Here is a 22374-nt window from a genome sequence, read left to right as displayed (position 1 = left end):
TTGGGGCTATTTATTTATTTACTTTTTTGTTTTCTATAGATTTTATTTATTTGACCGAATGCGAGAGAGCACAAGCAGGGGAACAGTAGGAGAGGGAGAAGCAGGCTTCCCACTGAACAGGGAGCTCGATCACAAGCTGGATCCCAGGAGCCTAGGATCATGACCTGAGGCAAAGGCAGATGCTTAACCATCTGAGCCACCCAGGCGCTCCCGGGGCTTTTTAAAATAGCATTTTATTTTATTTAATGTTCAAGTAGGCTTTTCACCCAGTGTAGGGCTTCATTTCACAATCCTGAGAACAAGAGTTGCATACTCCACCAACTGAGCCAGCCAGGTGCCCCAAGTTATTATTTATTAAATGCTTTAAAAAGTGCCTGGCATATAGCTTTGTAAATAAAAAACATTTATGGAGAAAGTACTTGGTACATAGTAAGCTATCATTAAATGTTAACTGTTATTACTGGATATAATATGAAGATGGGAAGTGAAGGAGATAGAGTACTAGCAGAAAAGACAGTTTCCAAAAAAAGTTGGAGTTGTGATATAAAAGATCCTATATACCGTGCCAAGAAGTTGCGATTTTTAAGTTTTGAAGGTTTTGAAGAAAGAGGCTGATCACAGACAAGTTTGAAGAGAGATTAATATAGCAACAACAGTGGAATAAACTGGAGTGGGAAGAAGCTACAGACAGACACTATTACTTGTTTGAGATGATGATGTGGGTACTGGAATCTTAGAAAGAAGTGTGTGAGTTTAAAAATTTTCCAGGTAAGGGGCGCCTGGGTGGCTCAATGGGTTAAAGCCTCTGCCTTGGGCTCAGGTCATGGTCTCGGGGTCCTGGGATCAAGCCCTGCATCGGGCTCTCTGCTCAGTGGAGAGCCTGCTTCCTCCTCTCTCTCTGCCTGCCTCTCTGACTACTTGTGATCTCTGTCTATCAAATAAATAAATAAAATCTTTAAAAAAAAATTTCCAGGTAAAATGGACAGGAAGAGAGGGAGAGAAAGTTCTAGATTGTGGGACACAGACAGAAGGAGGAAGAGAGGGAGGCAAAAGAAGGAAAGGAGGAATAGGAAATACACTTTTTGTCCTTTCACTGTAATAAATAGTAAATGCTTAATAATTTCTTCAGGGATGCTTTCCTGCAGTGCAATTAGAGGACCCCATGCAGGTGCATATAGCATTGTCTTTGGCTTAGTCTAACATTGAAGGTGACAGTAGCTGTACCTTGAGAAGTTGTTTGATGATTTGAATGTTTAAGAAGTTACTTTAAGGGGCGCCTGCATGGCTCAGTCGGTTGGGCAACTGCCTTTGCCTCAGGTCATGATCCTGGACTTCCAGGATTGAGTCCCACATCAGGCTCCCAGATCTTTGGGGAATCTGCTTCTCCCTCTAACCTTCTCCTCTCTCATGCTCCTCTCACTCATTCTCTCTCAAATAAATAAATAAAATCTTTAAAAAAAAAAAAAAAGTTACTTTAAGAAAGTTTTTTCTTTCTCTGAGTCACTTTGTTTATACTATTCAGGTTAAATGCTGATTAACAAGTTTAGGTTATTTTACTTTTATTAATTTATGGTATTTTGGGGTAATATTACTCCCAGAAAAAGAATAAGAAGACAATCTTACCTTCTAAAGCATCCAAAAGCAGAAGAATCTACGTATTGACAGTGTGTCCTCAATATGATGCTTCTTCTAAAGCATATGTTTTTACCACAGATTCTAATTTCATGAATGTTTCAAAATCATAAATATACCAAGTGCCGAGATTTTAGTGTTCAAAGATTGTTAGTTTTGTGCCTTTGCTATGGCATATAAGAAGCTATAAAGAGATGAACTTATAATTATTCTCAAGTTTTGAAATAAAAAATAAATGAAACTTGTTGCGATTTTCATGCTTATACTGAGCTCAAGATCAATAACAAAAACTCTCTAAAATGATTGTGAGTTATCTTGTTAGATTGCCGGCATACAATTTGCCATTTAATTTATATCTTTTTTCCATCCTCTTAAAAAATTGGGAAATGAGCAGAAATTAAAATGTTTCCCTAAGAAGTGAGATTTAGAGTTCTTTTTGAAAGAGGGTGGGATATAATTTTAACCCTCAAAAAATTTTAAATTTATGAGTTTTAAATTTTTAAACTTCAAGATTCACTGATTTAAATTAGAAAGAACAATATGATCTTTAAAAAAAGTCTAATACAGGGGCGCCTGGGTGGCTCAGTGGGTTAAGCCGCTGCCTTCGGCTCAGGTCATGATCTCAGGGTCCTGGGATCGAGTCCCGCATCGGGCTCTCTGCTCAGCAGGGAGCCTGCTTCCCTCTCTCTCTCTGCCTGCCTCTCCATCTACTTGTGATTTCTCTCTGTCAAATAAATAAATAAAATCTTAAAAAAAAAAAAAGTCTAATACAGAAGTAAAGAAAAAAACTTTTTTTTCATCTCCAGTTCCTGTTCCTATACAAAAAATAATTAATAGCAATACAGTACAGTACGATACAATACAAAAATACAGTTTTGAATCACGTAGGTATATAACAAAGAATACAATTTGGAATGTTTGCCTTCAAACCCAAGTATGTTCTGGGATATATTAGGTATAGATAAAGACCAGATATACTACTTAAATCTGCTAAATTAAGTATGATTTTTTTTTAAAGATTTTATTTATTTATTTGTCAGATAAAGATCACAAGTAGGCAGAGGCAGGTGGGGAGGGCAGGCTCCCTGCTGAGCAGAGAGCCCGGTGAGGGGCTCAATCCCAGGACCCTGGAATCATAACCTGAGCTGAAGGCAGAGGCTTAACCTACTGAGCCACCCAGACGCCCCAAGTATGATCTTTAGAAACCATATTGTAGTATTGTTAGAGAAGGAACATTTGTCATTTTACTTCTTTTTTTTTTTTTTTTTTTTAACTTCCTCAGTCTCAAAACAGATGCTGAGATACAGTGGTGAGGATTCAGGGTTTGAAGTCTGAGTATGTGGGTTTAAACTTGTTATATAATCTACCTAATATCATTCTTCTACAGCCTAAAGTACTTCCTTTACTAGAAGTTCTTATCTGCTAGAGATAGATTCTGTCTGCTTTTGTCTGGAAATGTCTCTATTTTGCCTCCCCCCCCCCTTTTTAAAAAGATTTTATTTATTTATTTGACAGAGAGAGATTACAAGTAGGCAGAGAGAGGAAGGGAAACAGGCTCCCTGCTGAGGAGAGAGCCTAATGCGGGGCTCGATCCCAGGACCCTGGGATCATGACCTGAGCAGAAGGCAGAGGCTTTAACCCACTGAGCCACCTCGGCGCCCTTTGCTTTCCCTTTTGAAGGATATTTTCACTGGATATAGAATTCCAGGTTGACTTTTTTCTTTCCAGTCTGTGATTCTGTTGTCTTCAGTTTTGATTTTTGTTTTGTTTTCAGTATGGTATCCTCATTATATTCTAGCATTTTTTTTTATTGTGGTAAGCTACATGTAGCATCAGATTTACCATTTTAACCATTTTCTACATTATCTACATTCACAGTGTTGTGTGACCATCACCACGATTTATCTAGAATTTTTTCGTCATCTCAAACTGAAACTCTGGACCCATTTATCAGTAATTCCCCATTTCACCTTACCCTACATCTGTGGTTATTCTGCTTTCTCATTGTATGAATTTGAGAATTCCATTATATGTAACCAACTGAAGCACCCAGGTGCCCTGAGCACGCACCTTGATCTCAGGGTTGTGAGTGTGAGCCCCACATTGGGTGTAGAGATTACTTAAAACAAACAAACAAACAAAAAAGACAAAAAGAAAAAAAATGTACCATTTAGAAAATATGTTAGAAAGTACCGTTAATTGGAGGATCTGGAAAGATGGCAGCATAGGAAAATCCTGAACTTACCCTTCTCTTAAACACATTAAATCTATGGATACATGTGGATAATTTCCCTTTGCAAAAGATCTGAAAACTATAGGAATTGGTGCCCATAACAAAGAATATAAGGACCACACCAAGATGGGTAGGAGAAGCAGAGACACAGTCCTACAAAAAACCCCATCCCCAGAGTGGCAACATTCAATAGAGAGGGAATTTCACCAGGCAGTGCTTCTCCCAGAGGGGAGAGGGGTTGGTGCCTCACATTAGGCACCCTAAAAACTGGGATCTGTACTGGAGAGACAAGCCTGAGAATATTTGACTTGCAAAACCAATGGGTTTGACATCCAGGGGTCCCAGAATTCTATAGGAAACTGAGATTCCCTTCTTAGAGGGCTCATGTGCAGTCTCGTTTGCCCTGAGACCCAGAAAAAAACAAAAACCAAAAAACCCCAGCAGTTTGAAAAGGACTTGGCAGTGATTCACAAACAGAAGGCATATAACAGGTATGGAGGTCCTTCCTGAGGAGCAAGGGATTCAAGTCCTGCACTGGGCACTCCCTGTACCATCCCTGTACTGGGAAGACAAGTCCCCATTTTGTCTGGCTTTGAAAATCAGCAGGGCTTAACTCTAGGAGAGGTAGAAGGCCTTGGGAAACCAAAACTGCTCTGCTCTTTAAAGGCCCATCGGGATGCCTGGGTGGCTCAGTGGGTTAAAGCCTCTGCCTTCAGCTCGGGTCATGATCCCAGGGTCCTGGGATCGAGCCCCACATTGGGCTCTTTGCTTGGCAAGGAGCCTGCTTCCTCCTCTCTCTGCCTGCCTCCACCTACTTGTGATCTCTATCAAACAAACAAACAAACAAAAAATTAAAAAAAAAATTTTTTTTAAAGGCCCATCAACAATCTTACTCTGAGACCCAGCATATTGGAAACACTTTCAAAAGCACCTGGGCCGTATATGAGAGTTTATTTACTAGTTGTAGGGCTTGTGCCAGAAGGGCAGGGTTCCATAAGAACTTTCTCTGGGAATGGAACTGCTCTCAGCCACCTTTTCTTTTGCCTTCCTTCAGCCTAGCTGGCCCACTGAAGGTGGGTAACTGGGGAGTTGTTGGTCAGAGTACAAACTACACTCAGAACATAAATATGTTCTGGAGTCTAAGGCAGCACTGTGATTATAGTTAATAATACAGTATTGTATACTTGAAAATTGCTAAGAGACTGGATAGATTTTAAATGGTCTCAAAAAAAAGTGATAATTGGGGCGCCTGGGTGGCTTAGTGGGTTAAGCCGCTGCCTTCGGCTCAGGTCGTGATCTCAGGGTCCTGGGATCGAGTCCCGCATTGGGCTCTCTGCTCAGCGGGGAGCCTGCTTCCTCCTCTCTCTCTCTGCCTGCCTCTCTGCCTACTTGTGATCTCTCTCTGTCAAATAAATAAATAAAATCCTTTAAAAAAAAAAAGTGATAATTATGTGATGTAATGGAGGTTTTAGCTAATGCAATGGTGGCAATTGGATTGATACACATAGGTGTATCAAATTAATGCATTGTATACCTTAAACTTATAAAATGTTATCATCAATTATATCTCAATAAAAACTGCTTTGAAAATATGCTTATGTGTAAAATATACTTTCAGGTAAGGGTAAAGAAAACTAATTATAATTATAGAAATGAGTCCACAAAGCTTGTGGATATCTTGTGGAAAAAGACCTTACTATTTTGCTGACTATTCTAGTTGATCGCCAGTATAAAAAGTAAGGATAAATTAACAAAATGTGTGGGTTTTTTTTTTTTTAAAGATTTTATTTGAGAGAGAGAGAGTGTGTGTGAGAGTAAGTGAGCACAAGTAGAGGGGAAGGGCACAGAGCAGGGAAGAAGCAGACTCTCCGCTGAGCAGGGAACCCAATGTGGGGCTCGATCTCAGGATCATGACCTGAGCTCAAGGCAGACACTTAATCAACTGAGCCACCTAGGTGCCCCCCGAATATATTATTTTTAGAAAGTACAAAACAAGTTAACTTCAGTCACATACAGATGTTCTGTACTTTTATTCCATCCTTTTTCACCCTTTATGGTACTGATGTCACAAGTTAAATCTTTTATACTGTGTATCCATTAGCATATTTTTATACTTAAGATTTTTTTAAAAATGTTTGATCTTTGAACTTCTGTTACAGAATTTAAAGAGATTTACACATCATCATTATAGGACAACAGAATTCTGTATTTGTCTATATATTTGCCTTCACCAGTGAGCTTTATACTCAATGTTTTCATGTTGCAGTGTAGTTCATTTCAACTTGAAGGACTGCCTTTAGGGTGTTTTTGTTTTGGTTTTTTTTTTTGGTAATGCAGGTTTAGTGATGTGAACTTCCTCAGCATTGTTTATCTGGGAACATTCTTTCTTCTTCATTTCTAAGGATAGTTTTACCAAATATAGTATCTTTGGTTGGTAATTTTTTCTTTCAGCGCCTTCCATCTTACATCCTATTTCTTTATGGCCTACAAGGTCTTATGGTTTTATGGGTTCCCCTTGAACATGATGAATCAGTTTTCTCCTCCTGTTTTAAAAATTCTCTTTGACTTTGGCAATTTGATTATAATGTGTCTTAGTGTGGATTTCTTTGGGTTCCTCCTCTTGGATGTCTTGGATGTCTGTTCTTCATTCTGGATATCCATTAACTTCCCCAAATTTGAGTTTTCAAATTTTCAAGTTTTTTGCCATATTTTCTTTAAATAAACTTTTTTTTTTTTAACCCTTTTCTTGTCTTCTTTCTCCTTCATGTATATATTGGTTTTCTGTAAGTCCCTTAAGGCTTTTTCCTTTGTGTTTTGTTTCTCTGACTGGATAATATCAAATGATTTATCTTTGAGTTTACCTTTGAGTTTATCTTTCTGCTTCATTGAGTCTGCTTTTAAGCCACCCTAGTGAATTTTTCAGGCCTATAATTGTACTCATCAGCTCCAGAATTTGCTTTTTAAAAAAAACTCTCTTCAGGCTCCTGGGTGGCTCAGTGGGTTAAGCTTCTGCCTTTGGCTCAGGTCATGATCTCAGTGCCCTGGGATCAAGCCCCCACATCAGGCTCTCTGCTCAGCGGGGAGCCTACTCCCTACTCCCCCCACCCTTGCGTGCCTCTCTGCCTACTTGTGATCTGTCAATTAAATAAATAAAATCTAAGAAAACAATGCAAAAACTCTCTTGATGGTAGTTTTTTTAGTGCAGTGTTTCCTTGAGCTTATAGAGCATCTTTATGATGGGTATTTTGAGTTCTTTGTCAAGTAGTAAATATTTCTGTTCAGTTTCTGGGGATATATTTTGTTCCTCTTTTTGGGCCACATTTCTGTTACTTCCATGTATCTCGCAACTTTATGTTAAGATTCACATTTTTGAAGGATCAACCACATATCCCAATCTTTATAGACTGGCTTCATACAGCAATCAGCCCAGAAGCTTTTTTGGGAGAGGATACAGCTTCTCTGGGTTTGTGAGGGCAGTTCTCAATTGCAAAGCTTGCCAATTTCTTTTTCAAGAGCTGTTCATCTCTTGTTCCCTCTGGTGTTTCTCTGCAGCAGTGCAAGTTCTCTGTGCATAGCAGCAAGGCACCTCCTGTCTCTTCTCTTCACCTGCCAGGCAGGCAAAGTATGCCAGCTCCCCATTCCCACCCCAAGTCAGGTGAGGCACATACTAGTCTTTCAGGCAGCTTTCTGAAAAACTGGAACACCAGACACACCTTCCACTTCTTTCCCTCCCTCCTGAGGGAGAAGGCTTGTTTCGCATCTTTTCCTGATTGTGCCAAGCTGTGCCAGCTCCACAAACCATCTCCCACTTTTCTTTTTCTTACCCACCCTCAGGAATGCAAACTATGCCACCTTCCATCAGCACTCCAAGTGAGGTGAACAGAAACCAGTCCCTTGAGCAGCCCTCTGAATTGATAGAATGTTGAACACACTTCCATTCTCATCCCTTCCTGTAGGAGATGGTGAGCTGTTCCTGCCTGGGGGGAGGGGCTGACAAGGGTAAAGTGAAATTGCTCCTCATATGCATTTCGGCATTGTGTTTCTCCTGGTGTACTGCAACTTCTTCATTGGATGTGGGGAATCTCATAAAGGTATTTTGATCTGTACATCGTTGTTAAATCAGTGTTTCTGGGGTCGTCAAAGCCTAGGACTTGGTATTCTGCCATCCTGCTGACATCTGATAATTACTTTATTAGATATTTTTCATTGTGTATGTTAACATTTTTGAGTGTCTGAATTTTTTTGTTTTCCTTTAAAAGTATCTTGATTTTTGTATTGGTAGGCCATTAATTTATTGAAGACTCTGATCATCCATAGCTTGTTTTTAAGTTGTTTTTTTTGTTGTTGTTGTTTTTTGTTGCTGTTTTTTTTTTTTTTGTCAGAGTGGTTTAGATAGAGTATTCTTTGCTCTAGGGCTAATTTAGCCCTACTAATAAGACATGGCCCATCTGTTATGTTTATTAAATGCTTTGAGTGTTCAATGATTTATCACAGGTTGAACATTTTCTGCTTGTAAGTTCTGAAAAGTTTTGGCCTATAGCTCTTTGGTAATTGTTCTTTGCCCAACATTGAATATTTTAATCCTTAGAATGCACTACTTACTTTTACTGTTAACTTAAGGGAGACTCCATTAGGTTCATGGAACTTTGTCTTTGTGTAACTTCCTCCTCTGTGGTCCTCTTCCCCACACATTCCTGCCACCTCAGCCTCTCCAAACTGTGATCTCTCTCTTTTCAACTTAGCATGGTCACGCCATATTGCTTGGGATCCTGCTCCTGGTCTGGAAAATGTCGCCAAATAGAACTTCAGGACAGTTATAGATCTAATTTTTTTCAGAGACTTGCTGTCTGTTGTTTAGTGTCTGAACATATTTTATATATTTTGTTAAATTTTCTGTATTTTTCCTTACACTGGGAAGGCAGGTCAGGTGTATTTGCTCCATTGTAGTTGAAAACAGAAGTCTTCTTTCTATACATCATTATATGTCACCATCTCTATAATGTTTAAATCACTGTATTATTATATCTTTACCACTCTTGGAAATGTGCACTTCCTAAGGTGGTAAAAGTTGTAGGTATGTAATAGGGTGTAACCCGCCTACTACACATGAGCAGCATTCAGGTCAGGTTTTTCAGAAGAGATTATGAATGCTGTTTAATGAAATGAACTGAATAAAGCAGTGTGGTTAGGAGATTATACCAGATGATACTGAATGCTGTAGATTTTCTTTTCTAGGGCGTTACATTTTTGAGAAATCAGGTTATGACTCAACCTTTCCAGGAGACTTTTCCTGACCCTATTCTCTGTCTTTATATATTCTTTACCATTTGACTTATCTGTTTTCCCTATTTACTGTGACTCTCTTAAGGACAGACAGTCTTATTTATATTTATCTTAGCAACTGGTGTAGCTCTTATAGCATTTGAATGAAGAAATGAATGAATGCTGTCCCTTTTCTTTGTGAATAAATACCTTAGGTCTCCACTTTATCAGCCCCTAATCATTTGGTTCCACAAACTCTTCAGAGGGAAATAAACAGGAAAATGATCTAAACTTGATGAGTTAGGGTCAAGGTTGGAAGGAAATTTGAGCTATGATGAAAAGATTACTTTTGGGGGCATCTGGGTGGCTCTGCTCAGTCGTTAAGCACTTGCCTTCAGCTCAGGTCATGATCCAGGGTCTTGGGATCGAGCCCCGCATTGGCCTCCCTGCTCGGCCGGAAGCCTGCTTCTCCTTCTCCCACTCCCCCTGCTTGTGTTCCTTCTCTCGCTGTGTCTGTCTCTGTCAAATAATTAAATAAAATATTTTTTCAAAAAAAGATTGTTTTTGAACCAGGTGGGGAGTTAGTTTCTTGTTGCTTTTTAAAAATTTGTTTTTAAGGCTTAACCTTAAAAAAAAAGTTATTTTTCTTGCTTATAATTAAAATACTTCTTTGCCTTTGTTCGTATGCATAAAATATTATTTGTAAGTAAATGAAATAACTATTGGTTTATATCTTATTTAAATAGTCATATGAAAGGAATGTGTTAAAAATTTTCTCATATTGCAATATTTTAATCCCAGTGTATATTTTCCAATCCCTTTTCTGATCAGTATAGATGAAGACTTTGATTTTTTTTCCTTAATCAGCCATAGACACATTGAATACTTTGTGTAAGGCACTGGGTTGGAAACTCTGGGTGATTAAAAGAATAGTGTCCATTCTCTTCTTATTTTTTTTTTAAGTTTTAATTAATTATTATTCCAGTATAATTTACATACAGTGTTATATTAGTTTCATGTTTACAGTTTAGTGATTCAGCAATTCTATTTGTTACTCAGTGCTCATCATGATATATGAACTCTTAATCCCCTTTACCCATTTTACTCGGCCACCCATTCCCTTCCCCTCTGCCAAGCGCCAGTTGTTCTGTATTTAAGAGTCTTTTTTGTTGTTGTTTTGTCTCTTTTTTCCTTTGTTCATTTGTTTTGTTTCGTAAATTCCATATGTGAGTGAAATCCTATGGTTTTTGTCTTTCTCTGACTGATTTCACTTAGCAATACACCCTTTATACCCTCAAGATCGATCCATATTGTTGCAAATGGCAAGATTTCATTCTTTTGCATTGCTGAGAAGTATTCCATTGTGTGTGTGTGTGTGTGTGTACACAACACATCTTCCTTATGCATTCATCTATAGGTGAGCATTTGGGTTTCTTCCATATTTTGGTTATTGCAAATGATGCTGCAATAAATGTAGGGGTGCATCTGTTGTTTTAATTAGTATTTTCATATTCGTTGTGTAAATACCCACTAGTGGACTTACTGAATCGTATGGTAATGCTAGTTTTAACTTTCTGAGCAACCTCCATGCCGTTTTCTACAGTGGCTGCACAAGTTTGCATTCCCAACAGTGCACAACGGTTCTTTTTTCTCCACATCCTTACCAACATGAGTTATTTTTTGTGTTTTTGATTTTAGCCAGTTTGACAGGTGTGAGGTGATACCTCATTGTGCTTTTGATTTGCATTTCCCCAATGATTAGTGATGGTGAGCATCTTTTCAGGTGACTCTTGATTGTCTGGATGTCTTCTTCAGAGAAATGTCTGTTGATGTCATCTGCTGATTTTTTAGTTGAATTATTTGTGTTTTGGGTGTTGAGTTGTGTAAGTTCTTTTATATTTGGATACTGACCCCTTATTAGATATATCATTCTCTCGTTCAGTAGGTTGTCTTTTTTTTTTAAATTTTAATTTATTTGTTAGAAGGAGAGAGCTCACAAGTTGGGGGAAGGGGTAGAGGGAGAAGGAGAAGCATATTTCCCACTCAGTGGGGAGCCCAATGTGGAACTCAATCCCAGGACCCTGGGATCATGACCTGAACCGAAGGCAGATGCTTAACCAACTGAGCCACCCAGGCGCCCCATGTCTTTTTGTTCTGTTGTTTCCTTTGCTGTGCAGAAGCTTTTTATTTTGATATAGTGCCAGTAGTTACTAGGGTTTTTTTGCTTTTATTCCCTTTCCTCAGAGACATATCTAGAAAATACTGCTACCGTGTGTCAGAGAAATTATTGCCTGTGTTCTCTTCTAGGATTTTTATGGTGCCAGGCCTCACATTTAGGTGTCTGATCCATTTGGAGTTTATTTTCGTGTATAGTGTAAGTGCTTTGGTTTCATTTTCTTGCATGGAGCTGTCTAGTTTTCCCAACACCATTTGTTGAAAAGACTTTTTCCCATTGCGTATTCTTTCCTTCTTTGTTGTAAATTAATTGACCATATAATTGTAGGTTTATTTCTGTACTCTTTATTCTGTTCTCTTGATCTATGTGTCTGTTTTTGTGTCAGTACCATATTTTTGGAATATTTTGAGAAAAATAGGTTTTAACTCTTCTTTAAATGTCTGGTATAATTCACCTATGAAGCCATCTGGTCCTGGACTTTTGTTGGTTGGAAGTCTTCTGATTACCAGTACCATTTCATTGCTGGTATTTAGTCTATTCAAGTTTTCTGTTTCTTCCTGATTCCATTTTGGGAGGTTATATGTATGTTTCTAGGAATTTATCCATTTCTTCTAGGTTATCCAGTTTGTTGGCACATAATTTTTCATAATCCCTTAGAATCCTTTGCATTTCCCTGGTGTCAGTTGTTATTTCTCCTCTTTTGTTTCTGATTATGTTTCTTTGAGTTCTCTCCCTCCCTCCCTCCCTCCCTCCCTCTCTTTCTCTTTCTTTTTGATAAGTCCAGCTAAAGGTTTATCAATTTAGTTGATCTTCTCAAAGAACCAGCTTCTGGTTTCATTGATCTGTTCTTTTTTTTTTTTTTTTTTTTTTAGTTTCTCTCTCTCTCTCTTGTCTGTATATATATAGATATACACACTCTAATTTTTATTCTTTCTTTCTTCTGGGTAGCCTGTTTCTTAATGATCATATTATGTTGAACCACATGACAGTGCTGATATTTGACAGTATTTGGTTGGTAAAAAGAACAGAGTCATTTGACTCTAATAGTTAAAGAGTAAGGTAGATTCTGGAAATATAAAATAACAAATTGTGTGATATGGTTTAGTCACTAAGTCATGTAGCAATTTGAAAAAATAGAGTCATTAGCTTGGATGAAGAAGTTAGAAAAAACTTTCATAGAATAAAGTTTCACTTTCAATCTCTAATCAGCTAGAGGGGCTTCTCCTGAACATTTCAGTCTTTTTCTTGCTATTAATAGTTGAATTAACCTGATAAGTCCATCAGATTTTTGTCTTAATGTAGAATTTTTTTATTTGACAGAGAGAGAGTTAGAGAGAGAATATAAGCAGGGGGAGTGGGAGAGGAAGAAGTAGGCTTTCTGTCGAGTGGGGAGCCCAACGTGGGGCTCGATCCCAGCACCCTGGAATCATGACCTGAGCCAAAGGCAGATGCTTAATGACTGAGCCACCCAGGCACCCCATCCTAACTGTTTTTAAGTATACAGTTCGGTTGTGTTAAGTGTATTCACACTTTTGACAAACAGGTTTTTAGAATTTTATCATCTTACAGAAATGAAGTTCTTTATCCATTAAATACCTCTGTTCCCCCTTCCTGCAGCCCCTGATTACATCATTCTATTTCCTGTCTCTGTGAAATAGACCATGTTAGATACCTCATATAAGTGGGATCATAGATTATTTTTCTTTTTGGCTCATTTCACTTGGGATAATGTCCTCAAGGTTCATCCATGTTGTAGCATGTGGTACAATTTCCTTTCCTTTTTTAGTTTTCTTTCAGAGTTACTTAAAAAATTTTTGACATACAAAAAGCTGTACATAACTAATGCAGACAAATTAAAGGAGTTAGAGATAAGTATACATCAGTGATCCATCATGGCAATCTGTGCCATAAATCTGTCCATCACTTGTAGAAGTTTTCTCCCGCCCCCTTATTTGTTATTATTATAGGCTGTTTTAGTGATAAAACACTTAGCATAAGGCTTATCCTCTTAGTAAATTTTTAAGAGAGTTTAATTATTTATTTATTAGAGAGAGAGAGAGAGAGAGAATGAGAATGTGGAGGGCGGAGCAGAGGGAGAAAGACAAGCAGACTCTGTACTGAGCTCAGACAGCCACTGAGCATAGAGCCTGACTCAGGGCTCAATCCCAGGACCCTAAGATCACTGCCTGGGCGGAAATCAACAGTGGACGCTTAACCCACTGAGCAACCCAGGCCCTCCACTCCTGCCCCCCACTCCTTGGCAAAGTTTTTAATATACAGTAGTTTTTTTTAACTATAGGCACTGTGCTGTTCAGTAGATCTCTAGGACTTATTTACTTTGTGTAATTGAAAATTTCTACCCTTTGATTAATATCTCCCCTTTCCCCTTCGCCCATCCTCTGGAAAGCACCATTCTACTCTTTGCCTCTATGAGTTTGACTGTTTTATGTTCATAATGTAAGTGATATAATATAGTATTTGTTCTTCTGTGTCTGACTTATTTCACTTACCATAATGTCCTCTAGGTTCATCTGTATTGTCATAAATGGCAAGATTTCTTTTTTTGATGCTGAATAGTATTCCTCTGTGTGTGTGTGTTGCACATATCACATTTTAATTTGTTGACTGATAGGCATTTAGGTTGCTTCCATGTCTGGGCTATGGTGAATAATGCTGCAATGAATGTGGGAATATCGATCTCTTTGAGATCCTGATTTCAGTTTCTTTGGATATATATCCAAAGTGGGATTGCTGAATGATACTGTACTTCTATTGTTAGTTTTTTTGAGAATCTTCCATCCTGTTTTCCAAGGTGGCTGTATCAATTTACATTCCCATCAACAGTGTACCAGGGATCCCTTTTCTGCACATCCTCACCAACACTTGTTATCTTTCTTGTTTCTTTTATCATATCTGTCCTAACAGGTGTGAGGTAATATCCCATTGCAGTTTCAATCTGCATTTCCCTGATGATGTTGAGCACATTGTCATATATATGTTGGCTATTGATGTATCTTTTGTTCACTTCCTTTGCTCATTTTTAATCAGGTTATTTGGGGGGTTTTGCTATAATGTTGTAATAGTTCTCTATATGTTTTGAATATTAGCCCTTTATTAAATATATTATTTGCAGATATTTCCTCCCATTTCATAGGTTATCTTTTCATTTTGTAGATTGTTTCTTTTGTTGTCCTGAAGTTTTTTAGTTTCATGTAATCCTGCCTCTCTCTTTTTTCTTTTGTTGCCTGTGCTTTTAGTATCATATCCTCTGTTTTAGGCCGAATGTTACTCTTTTGTATGTAGATGCCACGTAATCCTTAATCCCTCATCTATCAGTGGACATCTCAGTCACTTCAAACATTTTAGCTGTTGTGAATAGTGTTGCTATTAACATGAATGTGCAAACATCTCTTCATGACTCTGCTTTCAATTCTTTTGGATATAAAACCAGAAGTGGGATTGCTGGATCATATGATTGTTCTATTTTTAACTTTCTGAGGAACCTCTTCATGCAGAAGTTTTCACAAATTTCATTGCTGTTGCTTCTGCTAAACTATCTGAAAATCTTTATTTCTTGATTAATGGAAATTTATTTTTTTGCATATCCAGGGCCCTTGCAGAATCTCCACCATCCGTTAACAACCTAAAGAGTGAAGTCGGTGATAAAGGGAAGAATAAGGATGAAGGAGAAGTTGGTAACAATGAAAAAAAAGCTGCAGATGTTTGTCTTGAGTCTCATCCAGAAGAGAAAAAGAAGAAACGTTCTGGGTTCAGAGACAGAAAAGTATGGAACACAGTCTTAAAAATTAGTCAAAGCTCTTGTTAATTCTAATTAGAATAATGCATTTGAGTATCTTTTATATTTTATTTCAGATGGCTCATATTCTCCTTACAATGATATTCACCTCTCTGCTATTTTATTGGTCATTTTCTTTTTTTTATTAATTTTTAAATTTTTTTATAAACATATAATGTATTTTTAGCCCCAGGGGTGCAGGTTTTTTTCTGTCATTTTCTTTTATTTATTTATTTATTTTTTTAAAAGATTTTATTTATTTATTTGACAGAGAGAAATCACAAGTAGGCAGAGAGGCAGGCAGAGAGAGAGAGAGGGGGAAGCAGGCTCCCTGCTGAGCAGAGAGCCCGATGCGGGACTCGATCCCAGGACTCTGAGATCATGACCTGAGCCGAAGGCAGCGGCTTAACCCACTGAGCCACCCAGGCGCCCTTTTCTGTCATTTTCTAAAAAGGCAAATATAGTCCTGGAATGTGAAGTTGATGGGGCTAGTGAAAAGATCTAGAATTGATAATCAGGATTTGCGTATATTTTCTTCACTCTTTTAATGCTGCTATTTTATTTTATTTTATTTATTTATTTTTTCCAGGACTTGCTTTTTATTACTCAACTTTATCCTGTATTCACCTATATTGGTTTTTTTTCCAATTTATTTATTTTCAGAAAAACATTATTCATTATTTTTTCACCGCACCCAGTGCTCCATGCAAGCCGTGCCCTCTATAATACCCACCACCTGGGTAATGCTGCTATTTTAGTTGATTCTTGCTTTCCAGATCTTTCTGATGCTTAATGTTCTTGGAAATGTTAAGTCTTTGGTACAATTGATTTATGATGCCAAATTTGTAAAGGCAGAATAACCTCTCTTTGGAAATACACAAATATTTCCAAAAATTCAACTAATTTTGATGATAGTATAAACGTTGAATGACTTCAGCTTTTAATATCTTTAATACAACCTGCTGTTACAGAGCTCTACCTCAGAAAAATTTCAATTCCAGTATAGTATTCCTATGATACTGAGCATTTGAACTCATCAGACATGAGTAATGAAAAGTCAAAAGGATGAATTTCTTAGACATCTGCATGTTAATGTTGAAATTCAGGGAATTGCTTCCTTTGATAAAATGTAGCTAATAAGTGTAGCACAACAATTTGACTTATTTCTGTGTTGCATGCGTGTTTGTGTGTGGAGGGGTATATATTTTCAAGAAGAGTTCCTTTGAGAAATTTGGATTGTTTGTTTAGATGAAATTATTAAATATGTTTTTTCATTTCTCTAATCTGTTTCTGATTGAGGTGAATTTGAACAAAAATGATATGTTATAACTTACACAAAGTGATACAAGTCAACTATCCCAGTGTTTCCACAATGATATATTTATTTGATCTTTTGCCCTGAGTGAATTTGAGTAAAGTTTCAATTTATCTTGTGCCAGCAGTTTCATTTATAGTTTTTACATTTTACAAAATAGAGCTAAAATTACCCAAATAAGCATTTATTTTTGAACTTTCCGTTTTCTTCTCCTGCTTTCTGCTTAGCAGTGACCATATATCATACTTTGCAGATAAAAATGAAAGCTTGATCAATATAATTTACTTAATTTGTAACTCCCATGGCTATAAAACCTTTCTAATCTATTTCTGAAATAATTCTTATTTCACTATAGTCTCAGCGGAAGAGCTTAGTTTTCCATGTTCAAGGATAACCATTACACATGTCATCCTGTTTCCCCAAGAGCCTGTTTCAACACTTATTTTTTCTTCTGTCCAGTTTCCTCAGTTACTCTTTGTCTTTTCATTTATTACATAGTTTACATAGACATGTTAAAGATTTTTCCACCTTTAATAAAAGAATAAATTGCATTTTTGAGCTTTTTTTTTTTTTTTTTTTTTTTTTTGCCATTCACCTTCTTTCCTGCTGCACCAAACTGTTCCAGCCTCTAGAGCTTCTCTTTGACATCTTCACTTTTCTCTTAAGCTTTTTGGTTTTGTTCTTTTATATTGTCTTGATTTTTATGTAATATTTCAAATATTCAGTGAGAAAAAAAATAGGGACTACTATAATGATAATGTACATATCTGACACTTATTTTTGTCAAGTTTTAACATTTGACTATACTTGCTTCATTTATTTTTTAAAGAAACAAAGTGAATATAAAAAATACATTGCTGTATACTTTCCCCAGTCCACTTTTTCCTTCTTTTTCAGAGGTGAGCCATTTGCTTTAATTTGTGATTTATTAATATCACGTATGGCCTGGTGGTTTTGTGTGTTTTAGTTTTAATTAAAAAAAAAAAAATTCCCAGGTCCAAAGAGTTAGGACAGCCCTATCAATCAGTTTATGTTATACTGTTGTAATATGTGCTTCTCTTTCATTTAATATTTATATTATTTTATCTTCTTTCATTTTTCTAATTTTTAATTTTTAATTTTCAATTTTCTTGTCCCTTCTGACACATCAAGTCCTGAATTCTGAAAAATTCTCACACACTGCTTCAGTATTGTTTCATGGCCATTTCTTTTTTCTTGGAACTCTTACCTTACATCCTCACAACCTATACTGCATATCTTATAACTGTTCTTTATATTTTTTCTCAGTAGTTCTTCCCGTACTGTCCTGGGGCCTCTTTTCTTTCTCTTGCCTTTTTTTTTTCTTTTTATGGTGGTAAAATAGGTAAAATGTCACATTTACTATGTTAACCATCTTTAAATGTACATTTCATCACAGAGTATCAGCATTTTCTTACCACTCATCTCCATAACTGTTTTCATGTTATAAAACTGAAAATCTATACTCATTAATCAGTAACTCTTTACTACCCCCTTCCCTAGCCCCTCAAAACCACCTTTCTGCTTTTTCTCCATGATTTTGAATGCTAAAAGAACCTCATACAAGTGGAATCATAGAGTATTTGCATTTTTGTGACTGGCTTGTTGCACTTCATGTAATGTCCTTAAGGTTCATCATGTTTTAGCATATGTTGGAATTTTCTTACTTTGGGGGATGTTACAGGGTATGAATATACTACATTTTGGTCATCCATTCAGTCTCTTAATGGATATTTGTGTTGCTTCCACGTTTTAGCTGTTTTGAAAAATGCTGTGGACGTAGGTGAACAAATATCTATTGGAGACGTGCTTTCTATTCTTTTGGGTATCTACCTAGAAGTGAAATTGCTAGATCGTATGGTAATCCTATTTTTAATTTTCTTATGGAACCACCATACTGTCTTCCACAGTGTTAAGCCATTTTGCTTTCCCACCAGCAAGGGTTCTACTTTGTCCATATCTTTGCCAACACTTGCTATGTTTTTATCTTAGAATAGCCATCCTAACAAATGTAAGGTGCTATCTCAGTACAGTTTTCATTTGCATTTCCATAATGTCAGTGACACTGAACAACTTTGCATGTGCCTAGTAGTCAGTTGTATGTCTTCTTTGTAGGAATGTTCATATCCTTTGCCCATTTCTTAACTCTGTTGTTGTTGTTTTTAATTGTTGAGTTTTAGGAGGTCTCTATAAAATCTGTTAACCACTTATTGGATATATGATATATGATTTGCAATTATTTCATCTCATTGTATGAACTTTTTTTTTTTCTTTGTTGCTTATGCCTCTGGTGTCATATCTAAGAAATCATTACCAAATCTAATGTTGTGTTGCTTTCAACCTATGTTTTCTTCCATAGGTAAATAGTTTTAGGTCTTTCATTTTGGTCTTTGATCCATTTCAAGTTAGTTGTTTTAAAATATTTATTTATTTATTTATTTATTTAAGAGAGGCAGAGAATGCATGAGAGCAGGGATGGGATAGGATGGGTAGAGTGGAAGGGAAAGGGACAAGCAGATTCCACGCTGAGCATGGAACCTGTTGCAGGCCTCAGTCCCACAACCCATGAAATCACAGTCTGAGTCGAAATCATGAGTTGGGCACTTATTAACCAACTGAGCCACCCAGGCACCCTCTTAGTTTATTTCTTATTATGGAGTTGGATCTTATCTACTGCAGCTTCATTCTTTTGTATGTGGATACCAATTTTCCCAGCACCATTTGTTGAAAAGGCTATCCTTTTTTCCATTAAATGGTTGTGGCTTCCTTGTCAAAAATCATTTAACCATGTATGTGAGGGTGTATTTTGGGTCTGTATTCTATTCCAGTGGTCTATATGTCTGTCTTTATGCCAGTACCACATTCTTTTGATGACTGTAGTTTTACAAGATTTTATTTATTTGTTTGAGAGAGAGAGAGAGAGAGAGAGCGAGCAAGCAAGCACAAGCAGCAGGGATGGGTCGAAGGAGAGGGAGAAACAGACTCCCTGCCAAGGAGGGAGCCTGATGCGGAACTTGATCCCAGGACCCTGGGATCATGACCCTAGCTGAAGGCAGCTATTTAACTGACTGAGCCATTCAAGCACCCTGTAGTTTTATAATAAATTTTAAAATCAGGATGTAGTAGTCCTCAAACTTTGTTCTTCTTTTTCAAAATTTATTGTGGTGGTTCAGAGTCCCAAGAGTTCCCGTGACACATATTAGTTATTTCCATATATTGGCTCTTGTGAATCATGGTATATTGAACATGGGAGTACAGATATATCGTTAAGATACTGGTTTCACTGGACCATTTCCTTATACCACACACGAAAATGGACTCAAAATGGATGAAGGACTTCAATGTGAGAAAGGAATCCATCAAAATCCTTGAGGAGAACACAGGCAGCAACCTCTTTGACTTCAACCGCAGCAACTTCTTCCTAGGAACATTGCCAAAGGCAAGGGAAGCAAGAGCAAAAATGAACTATTGGGACTTCATCAAGATCAAAAGCTTTTACATAGCAAAGGAAACAGTTAACAAAACCAAAAGACAATGGACAGAATGAGAGAAGATATTTGCAAATGATGTATCAGATAAAGGGCTAGTATCTCAAAATCTATAAAGAGCTTAGCAAACTCAATACCCAAAAAACAAAAAATCCAATCAAGAAATGGGCAGAGGACATGAACAGACGTTTCTGCAAAGAAGACATCCAGATGGCCAACAGACACATGAAAAAGTGCTCCACATCACTCAGCATCAGGGAATTACAAATCAAAACCACAATGAGATACCACCTCCCAACAGTCAGAATGGCTAAAATTAGCAAGTCAGGAAATAACAGATGCTGGTGAGGATTTAGAGAAAGGGGAACCCTCCTGCACCGTTGGTGGGAACGCAAGCTCGTGCAACCACTCTGGAAAACAGCATGGAGATTCCTCAAAAAGTTGAAAATAGAGCTACCATATGACCCAGCAATTGCACTAGTAGGTATTTACCCTAAAGATACAAATGTCGTGATCCGAAGGGGCACGTGCACCTGAATGTCCACAATAGTCAAACTATGGAAAGAACATAGATGTCCATCAACAGATGAATGGATAAAGAAGATGTGGTATATATACACAGTGGAATACTATGCAGCCATCAAAAGAAATGAAATCTTGCCATTTGTGACAACATGGATGGCACTAGAGGGTATTGTGCTTAGCGAACTAAGTCAATCAGAGAAAGACAACTATCTTATGATCTCCCTGAAATAAGGAAGTAGAGATGCAACGTGAGGGGTTTGGGGGGGTAGGAAAAGAATAAATGAAACGAGATGGGATCAGGAGGGAGACAAACCATAAGAGACTCTTAATGTCACAAAACAAACCGAGAGTGACTCGGGGGAGTGGGGGAGGGAGAGGGTGGTGGGGTTATGGACATTGGGAAGGATGTGTGCTATGGTGAGTGCTGTGAAGTGTGTAAACCTGGCGATTCATAGGCCTGTACCCCTGGGGCTAATAATACATTATATGTTTATAAAAAAAAAAAGATACCAGTTTCATTTTCTTTGCATATTACGCAGAAGTGAAATTTCTGGATGATGTGGTAGTTCTGTTTTTAATATCTTGAGGAACCTCCATACTGCTTTCCATAGAAGTTGAACCAATTTACATTCCCACCAACAGTGTAAAAAGTTCCCTTTTCTCCATATGCTCATGTACACTTGTTATCTTTCCTTTTTCTCTTTTTTGTTAAAGATTTTATGTATGTATTTGAGAGAGACTATGGGAGACAGCATGGTGGGGGGAGCAGAAAGAGAAATGGTCAGGGAGCCTGACATGGCACTCAATCCCAGGACTCCAGGATCATAACCTGAGCTGAAGGCAGACACTTAGCCAACTCAGCCCCCCAGGTGCCCCTTTTTCTCTTTTTTTTAACGTTAAAAAAAAAAAAAGAAAAACCCACCAGATTTATTTATTTATTTTGAAAGAGAGAGAGAGAGAGAGAGAGAGCGCGCGCATGTGAGAGCATGCAAATGCACAGTTGCATTGGGGGAGGGGCAGAGGGAGTAAATCTTCAGGCGTACTCCCTATTGGACATGGAACCTGATGCAGAGCTCAGTTTCATGACCCTGAGATCATGACCAGAGCTGAAACCAAGAGTCCGATTTCCAACCAGCTGAGCCACCCAGGTGCCCCATCTTTTCTCTTTTTGATGATAACCGTCTAACAGGTGTGAGGTGGTATCTCCTGTGGTTTTGATTTGCATTTTCCTGATGATTAGTGATGTTGAACACCTTTTCATGTATCTGTTCGCTATTTGGATGTGTTCCTTGGAAAAATGCCTATTTAGGTCATTCTGCCCATTTAATTGACTTGGTTTTTGTTTCCTTTTTTTTTTTTTTTTTTAATTTTTTGGCTTTTAAAGTTTTAATTTTAATTCCAGTGAGTTAACATAACAATGGTATATTGATTTCAGGTATGCAGTATAGTGATTCAGCAATTCCATACATCATCCAGTGCTCATCATGACATTTGCACTCCTTAATAATCCTACCACCTCTTTAACCCCTCTCCCCACCCCCCCTGTTCTGTGGTAACAATCAGTTCTCTATATTTGAGAGTCTGTTTTTTTTGTTTGTTGGTTTGGTTCTTTGTAAATAGACTTCTTATGCAATGTGGAACCCAATGTGGGGCTTAAACTCACAAACCTGAGTTTGAGCTGAGATCAAGAGTCAGGCACTTAACTGACTGAGCCACCCAGATGCCTTAAGAGCCTGTTTTTTTTTGTCTTTTTTCCCCCTTTGCTTGTTTGTTTTATTTTGTAAATTCCACATGCATGAAATCATATGGTGTTTGTCTTTTTCTAACTGACTTATTTTCATTTAGCCTTTTACCCTCTAGATCCATCCACGTTGTTGCAAATGACAAAATGTCACTTTTTCATGGCTGAGTAGTATTTTTGTCGCCTGC

At 37.5% G+C, this 22374-nt stretch overlaps 1 protein-coding gene across 3 annotated transcripts in view; it reads left to right on the top strand.

Moving 5' to 3' along the window:
- MICU1 (mitochondrial calcium uptake 1) overlaps positions 1-22374 on the top strand; it is a 237576-nt gene that overhangs the window by 50855 nt on the left and 164347 nt on the right. For all 3 annotated transcript variants that reach the window (XM_044239745.1, XM_044239744.1, XM_044239746.1), the window contains exon 3: positions 14913-15087. In XM_044239745.1, coding sequence (XP_044095680.1) covers positions 14913-15087 — 175 coding nt within the window. The remainder of the gene's footprint in view (positions 1-14912; positions 15088-22374) is intronic.

The sequence above is a fragment of the Neovison vison genome, chromosome 2, assembly GCF_020171115.1.
Source record: "Neovison vison isolate M4711 chromosome 2, ASM_NN_V1, whole genome shotgun sequence".
Taxonomy (NCBI): domain Eukaryota; kingdom Metazoa; phylum Chordata; class Mammalia; order Carnivora; family Mustelidae; genus Neogale; species Neogale vison.
The sequence above is the reverse complement of the archived record's forward strand: the minus strand, read 5'-3'. Positions and strand labels throughout refer to the sequence as shown.